The sequence below is a fragment of the Leucoraja erinacea genome, chromosome 6 (assembly GCF_028641065.1).
Source record: "Leucoraja erinacea ecotype New England chromosome 6, Leri_hhj_1, whole genome shotgun sequence".
Lineage (NCBI taxonomy): Eukaryota > Metazoa > Chordata > Chondrichthyes > Rajiformes > Rajidae > Leucoraja > Leucoraja erinaceus.
In genome coordinates this window covers 42,711,389-42,718,737 of record NC_073382.1, presented here as the reverse complement: position 1 = coordinate 42,718,737, position 7,349 = coordinate 42,711,389, and the positions used below count along the sequence as shown (strand labels likewise).

Genomic DNA, 7,349 nt, shown 5'->3' with positions numbered 1-7,349 from the left:
TAAAATATTGATTCTATGTAGTAACTTTTATTCAAGTTTATCGAAATTGATTGGAAGATATACAGCATGGAAACCAGTCCTTTGGTTCACCAAGTCCATCGTGACCATCGATTAACCCATTCACATTTGTTCTATGTTACCCCACTTTCTCATCCACTCCCTTTACACTAGGGGGCAATTTATACAGGGCAATTAACCTACAAACCTGGACGTTTTTGGGACGCGAGAGGAAACCGGAACACCCGGAGGAAATCAACACAGTCGCAGGGAAAACGTGCAAACTCCACACAGACAGAGCCAGAGGCGCGGGTTCAATCCTGACTAATGGTGTCTGTACAGAGTTTGTTAGTTCTGCCTGTGATCGCATGGGTTTTCTCCAGGTGCTCCTTTTCCTTCCACACTCCAAAGTAGTACAGGTGTTTAGGTTAATCGGCTTAGGTAAAATTGTAAATTGCTCCTGGCATGTAGTTCCCAGTTCCCTAGATGTCAAAAAGTCATTATGGTAGGTAGATGTAAGGAAGTCCTGAGCTGCATATCTCAGATTTATTCAGTAAATGATACGGAGTGTGCACACTTGTACAAATTAGCTAATACGACACTTTGCCCTTGTTTTCTATGGTTTACTTTAATAATACCAAAGGCAAACAGATTTGTGATATCATTCTTTACGTATACAGAAAAACCTGTCAAATATATTGGTAAGTGTTATTTAAATAAACATTTATACAATGCATCTACATTGTGTAGGATGATTAAAGACAAAGGCACTTTAATAGAGGATAGATAATGTTGTTGAGAGTTTGAAGTACAAATTATTTAAGTGGAAGTTTAATGTGGAAGCAGAACAATTGTCCAGTCTGCAACTTGAGGTCAGTTCCCAAAATACAGATTTACATATGATTAAAATTTATCATTCATTCTAGAACCATCTTACAGGTTACAGATGGTACAATCAAATTTCTTCAATTTCTTTTAAAACAATTATAAATTAAATCAGTTAAATTCTTCTACTAAAGTTTACTATTTGAAGCCAACTTCATCAGACCACTTTGAAAATAGTACCTTGGTACCACCGTGCTGAGCAAGTTGCTGATGGGCAAAATTAATTTTGTTGTCAGTAAAAGTGTTATTTACCTGTTTTACAGTAACTTGTTTTGCTATATCAGAAAGGCATCAGCAAGTTGAGTTGGAACATACCCACACAACTCACTACCACTGCTGTTAATTGTGTTTATTCCCACTCTTAAATGTTCTCTACACAAATTGCACACCAATTATGTTCTCACTCAATTACAGCTGCTTGTGTTCAAAATATAAGTCTTCAATCAGCATACCTCCATGGATACATAGTTTTAGGTGCAACTACAGGGAAAAGATTTAAAAAAAAAACACTTCTCTAAACCTCCATGACCTTCAAACGCATCAAAAAGTATCAAAGCAGGTCAGGCTTCTTCAGACTGAAGGGTCTCGACCCGAAATGTCACCTATTCCTTTAATCCAGAGATGCTGCCTGACTCACTGAGATACTCCACCTTTTTGTGTCTACCTTTGGTTTAAACCAGCACCTGCAGTTCCTTCCTACTCAAAAAATATCATGTCCAACGAATAAGTACTGAATTAGTTCCATATGGATCTTAGCCTGTTCTGATTCACACTAACTCAGGATCCAAACCTGAAGAAGAAAGAAAATCAAAATATATATTCTCAAAAAAATAGATAGTTCTGGCAGCGGGTCAGGCAACATCTAGAGAATACAGTTGGATGACATTACCTTTCCATGTTCTCCAGTGATGCCGCCTGACCTGTCGAGTTATGCCAGCCCTTGTGTTTTTGTAAACTAGCAGCTGCAATTTCTTTTGTCTCTGTTTTACTTTATAATCAGAGACGACAAGTAGTCTAGGATGCTTCACGCGTTATTAACATGTTAAAATTAAACCAACTTGACAATCACAGAAATAAGTTAATGCTATTTCACACAAAGTGCCATCGGATGTACATTCTCCAAGATCAACCTGCATGTTAGTTGAAAATAAAATTCTGCAAAACATGACTTATTATTCGCATGTTAGAATTCACAGTTACATCAGCTAAATTTAAGTAGAGATTATTCATTTCTTCCCTGCCTTTTCTTGCAAGTTGTAGTCGTCAAGGATAGCGGTTCCGGTTTCCTTGGCAGTGCGCCGAACAATGGCTTTGATGCCCAGATGCTCGATGTTGAACGCTGTCACACCAACGTTGATGGCTGAGTTCACTGCGTTGTCTGTGACTTTCCCAGCAGCAGAGCCATACCTTCATCAGAATGGGTCATCACTGATCATTTACAGCATAACAGCCAGGGAAACATAAGACAGTACAGCGCAGGAACTGTTTGTGCTGAACATAATGCAAATTTAAACTGATCGCATATTATCCTTATCCCTCTCTTACCTATCCAAAGCTCTCTTACATGACACGTGTCTGCCTCCATCGTCAACCCTGGCAGAGTGTTCAAGGCACTCACCATCTTCAGTGTTAAAAGAACCTGGCCCCGCACATCTCCTTTAAACTTTCCCCCTATCACCTTATAGCGATGCCCTCTAGTGTTGGACATTTCCACCCTGGGAAAAGGATTCAGACTCAAAAGCAGGAGCTCAAGTGCCAATTTACGTACTTGTATTTTTAGCAGAATTATTCCCCTCCTTCCACCTCTTCTCCCACCAGCACTACTTATTTTTTTAAATGAAGGATCCTGACCTGGAACATTACCTATCCATGTTCAGGGATGCTGCCTGACCCGCTGAGTTACTCTCACACTGTTTCTTTTTGTCCTGTCTGGATACTAAATAGATTACACAAATTGAATACTAGTGAGCTATCTGTTCAATGTGCAGAGGTTTACCAAATGCTGCCTGGATATGAGGGTGTTAGCTAAAAGGAGAGGATGGATAAACCTGTATTGTTTTCTCTGGAACATCTGAGGTTGAGGGAAGACCTGGTAAGAGTTTGTAAAATTATTAGAGACATTGATAGAGTAAATAGTTAGAAACCCCCACCAGGTGGAAATATCAAAGAATAGAGGGAAGAGCTTTATGGTGAGAGGGGCAAAGTTTAAAGAGATGTGCGGGGCAAGCTTTTGTAAATGGAAGTAGTGGTGAGTGCCTGGAACAAGCTGCTGGGAGTGGTAGTGGAGGAACACACAACAGTGGTATTATAGAGTTTTTTAGATGGGATATGGATTTTGTGTAGGCTGCAGAGATTTAACTTGGCATCATGTTCAGCACAGACATTGTGGGCCGAAGTGCCTTTTCCTGTGCTGCACTGTTCTGTGCACAGGGAATAAGCAGAAGAGGTTGAGGCAAAAGGTTGTTTGCAAATGGCAAATAACTAATTCAAATGTCGCAAAGTAGACACAAGCCCAACTAATTTTTTCATTGTTCAAGAAACCTGTGCATGTTCATACAGTGAATTGTATATAATTACCCCAGCTCTGGAAGCTTATTAGCTCATCAGCTCTTCCAAACCCACTACCTGCTCCCTCGACCCTCTCCCCACTCCACTGTTGAAGTCCTGCCTCCCCGTTCTCTGCCCCTACCTCACTAATCTCTTCAACTCCTCTTTGTCCCAAGGAATTGTCCCCTCCGCTTTCAAAACTGCTGCTGTTACACCAATCTTAAAGAAACCTGGTCTTGATCCCTCCTCTCTCATTAACTACCGCCCAATCTTAAACCTCCCCTTTCTTTAAAAAACGCTGGAGCGTATTGTTGCGTCGCAACTTCATTCCCACCTCCTTGCGTATAACCTACTTGAACCCCTCCAATCTGGCTTTCGCCCCCTCCATAGCACAGAAACTGCTCTCCTCAAAGTCCTCAACGACCTCCTCACCTCTGCTGACACTGGTTCCCTCAACATCCTCATCCTCCTCGACCTGAGCGCAGCCTTCGATACAGTGAACCATAACATCCTGCTCACCAGACTCAAAGACCTCGGCATTGAAGGCTCTGCACTCAGCTGGCTCCGTTCCTACCTTTCCAACAGATCCCACTTCATCTCTCTCCACAACCACACCTCTGCTACAGCCACAGTCACTAAAGGCGTTCCCCAAGGATCCGTACTCGGCCCCCTCCTCTTCATCATCTACATCCTCCCCCTTGGTCAGGTCAGATACTCCGCCACTTCAATCTGGACTTCCACTGTTACGCTGATGACACCCAGATCTACCTTGGCACCAAATCCCCCCACAACCCCCCCCTCTCCCATATCAACTCCTGTTTGTCAGCTATAAAAACCTGGATGCAACATAATTTCCTCAAACTCAACAGCGATAAGACAGAATTCCTCCTCATAGGCTCCAAAGCCACACTCAACAAAATCAATAACCCCACTCTCACCATCGACGGCACCACTGTCTCCCCATCTCCCCAGGCCCGCAACCTTGGCGTGATCTTTGATTCCACCCTCTCCCTTGAGCCTTACATCCGCCATGTCATTAAAACCTCCTTCTTTCATCTCCGCAACATCGCCAAACTCAGACCCTCTCTCACACTGCCCGCTGCTGAAAGACTCATCCATGCCTTCATCTCCTCCCGACTGGACTATTGCAACTCACTTCTCCTTGGCATCAGCTCCACCTACATCAACCGACTCCAACTGGTCCAGAACGCAGCCGCCCGACTAATCACCCATACCAAATCCTGGCATCACATCACTCCAGTCCTCATAAACAACTTCACTGGCTTCCCATCTCCCACCGGATCACCTACAAAATCCTGATCCTCACCTACAAAGCCCTCCACCATCTGGCCCCCCCCCCCCCCCCATATCTCACTGACCTCCTCTCCCCCTACCAACCTTCACGGTCCCTCAGATCTACATCAGCTGGTCTCCTCTCCATCCACAAGTCCAACCTCCGCAGGTTTGGGGACAGAGCCTTCTCCAGGGCAGCTCCCAGGCTCTGGAACTCCCTCCCCCAACTGATCCGCAATTCCGTGTCCCTCACCATCTTCCAGTCCCACCTCAAGACCCATCTCTTCACCTCTGCCTATCCTTAGCCCCACGTGCCATCCCTTTTCATCTGTGCATTAATTGCCTCATACTGTGTTTTGTATTGAATTCTGTATTTACTTTGTGTACTAGTCATGTCTCTACTATTTATTTCATTCCCCTTACATGTTTTTCCTCTACCTGCTAAATTTTTGTAAGGTGTCCTTGAGACTCTTGAAAGGCGCCCATAAATAAAATTTATTATTATTATTATAAGAGGAAGCAAGAGTGGCGATTCCAGACCCATATGGTAAAATATATCACTGTGTAGCACAATGCCAGTGTCTAGTTTGGCTTAACTATCTCAATTATGAAGGGGGTGAGAGTGGTGGAGGTTTTTTTACCCAGGGCAATAAAGACTTTGAGACAGACGGTGAAGGGCCATTAGCCTGTGGGCTTGAGTTGTAGGGATTTTTTTCTTTGAAGCGTAGGAGGCTGAGGAGTGACCTTATTGAGGTGTACAAGATAACAAGTGCATAGATAAAGTGAACACTCAGTCTTTTCCCCCTCAGTCTTTTAGAGGATTCTAAAACTAGAGGGCTGAGGCTTAAGGTGAGAGGGGAGAGATTTAAAAAGGGCCTCGGGCAACTTTTTAACTCAGAGGGTAGTCCGTATCTGGAACAAGCTGCCGGAGGAAGTTATAGAAGCGGATACAGTTATGACTTTTGAAAGGCATTTGGACAGATATGTGGATACGAAGGGTCAACATGGGCTGAAGGGTGTGTTTCCATACTGTATAACTTTATGACTAAGCTGAGGACCAGAGGACATAGGTTCAAGGTGAAGGGGGAAATATTTAATAGCAAACTGAGGGGTAACCTTTTCATATAAAGGGTGGTGGGTATATGGAACAAACTGCCAGAGGAGGTGATTGAGGCTGGGACTATCCCAATGTTTAAGAAACAGTTAGACAGGTACATGGATAGGACACGTTTGGAGGGATATGGACCAAACGCAGGCAGGTGAGACTAGTGTAGCTGGGATATGTTGGCTGGTGTGGGCAAGTTGAGCTGAAGAGCCCGTTTCCACACTGTATCACTCTATGACTCTAGCAGAATTTTGCAAATTAATTTGTTTATTAAAAAGGCATTTCATTCCCCCTCTCCATAACTTTGTGATACAGCAGGGCAGAGCAAAAGCCTCAAATATTTGTTGCAGAAACGTAGGAGGCAAACTGAAAAACGGAATTCTCATTTAGCGGGAGACTCATAATAACTCACTCACTAAATATGAAAGGCATTGAAGAACAGTGGAAAGAGAATCACAGTGACAATCAATAGAATATTGTAGAAAATAAAATGCTAGAAATATTTTGTTCCTTTTGCACAAAATGATTCTGGAGTAGCAAAAGAAAGTGTTGCACAGAAAAGGCCAAAATGATTGAATCGCAAAAGATAAAGCAAATAGAAACATTCATAAATCTCAGGTAGCAGGAGTAGGCCATTCTTTGATTCAATTATGCACCGCCATTCAATATCAATGGCTGGTCTCATGTCCAAAAGCAGTAAAGTGTCAGCCTAACTCTCCATACCCCCTGATCCCCTTAGCCACAATTTCCACATCGAACTCCCTCTTAAATATAGCCAATGAACTGGCCTCAACTACCCTCTGTGGCAGAGCTTTCCAGAGATTCACCACTCTCTGTGTGAAAGAAGTTCTCCTCATCTCGGTTTTAAAGGATTTCCCTTTATCCTTAAGCTGTGACCCCTTGTCCTGGACTTCCCTAACATCGGCAACAATCTTCCTATGCATCTAGCCTGTCCAACCCCTTAAGAATTTTGTAAGTTTCTATAATATCCCCTCTCAATCTTCTAAATTCTAGAGAGTATAAACCAAGTCTATCCAGTCTTTCTTCATAAGACAGTCCTGACATCCCAGGAATCAGTCTGATGAACCGTCTCTGCACTCCCTCTATGGCAATAATGTCCTTCCTCAGATTTGGAGACCAAAACTGTACGCAATACTCAACAGGTGTGGTCTCACCAAGACCCTGTACAACTGCAGTAGAACCTCCCTGCTCCTATACTCAAATCCTTTGCAATGAAAGCTAACAGACCATTGGCTTTCTTTACTGCCTGCTGCACCTGAGGCCTACCTTCAATGACTGGGGGGAGGGGACACCCAGGTCTCGCTGCATCTTTTATTTCCAATCGGCCAACCATTTAGATAAAATCTATTCAATAAATCTCAGGTAGGATGACGCTGCTTTGATCAATTATATTATAATTCCTTATAAAATGCTGGTCTTCATGTTTCTGAAAGCATAAAGTGTCAGATAACAACAATATACATACGATTAATATAAACTGAATTTCTATCGAATTCCTCAT

At 43.0% G+C, this 7,349-nt stretch overlaps 1 protein-coding gene across 1 annotated transcript in view; it reads right to left on the bottom strand.

Moving 5' to 3' along the window:
* Positions 1 to 606: 606 nt before the first annotated feature.
* The window catches only part of LOC129698414 (spartin-like), a 32,455-nt gene continuing 25,712 nt past the window's right edge, over positions 607 to 7,349 (bottom strand). The window contains exon 6 of the mRNA XM_055637561.1: positions 607 to 2,293. Within this exon, the coding sequence (XP_055493536.1) occupies positions 2,109 to 2,293 (185 nt within the window). The 3' untranslated portion in view covers positions 607 to 2,108. The remainder of the gene's footprint in view (positions 2,294 to 7,349) is intronic.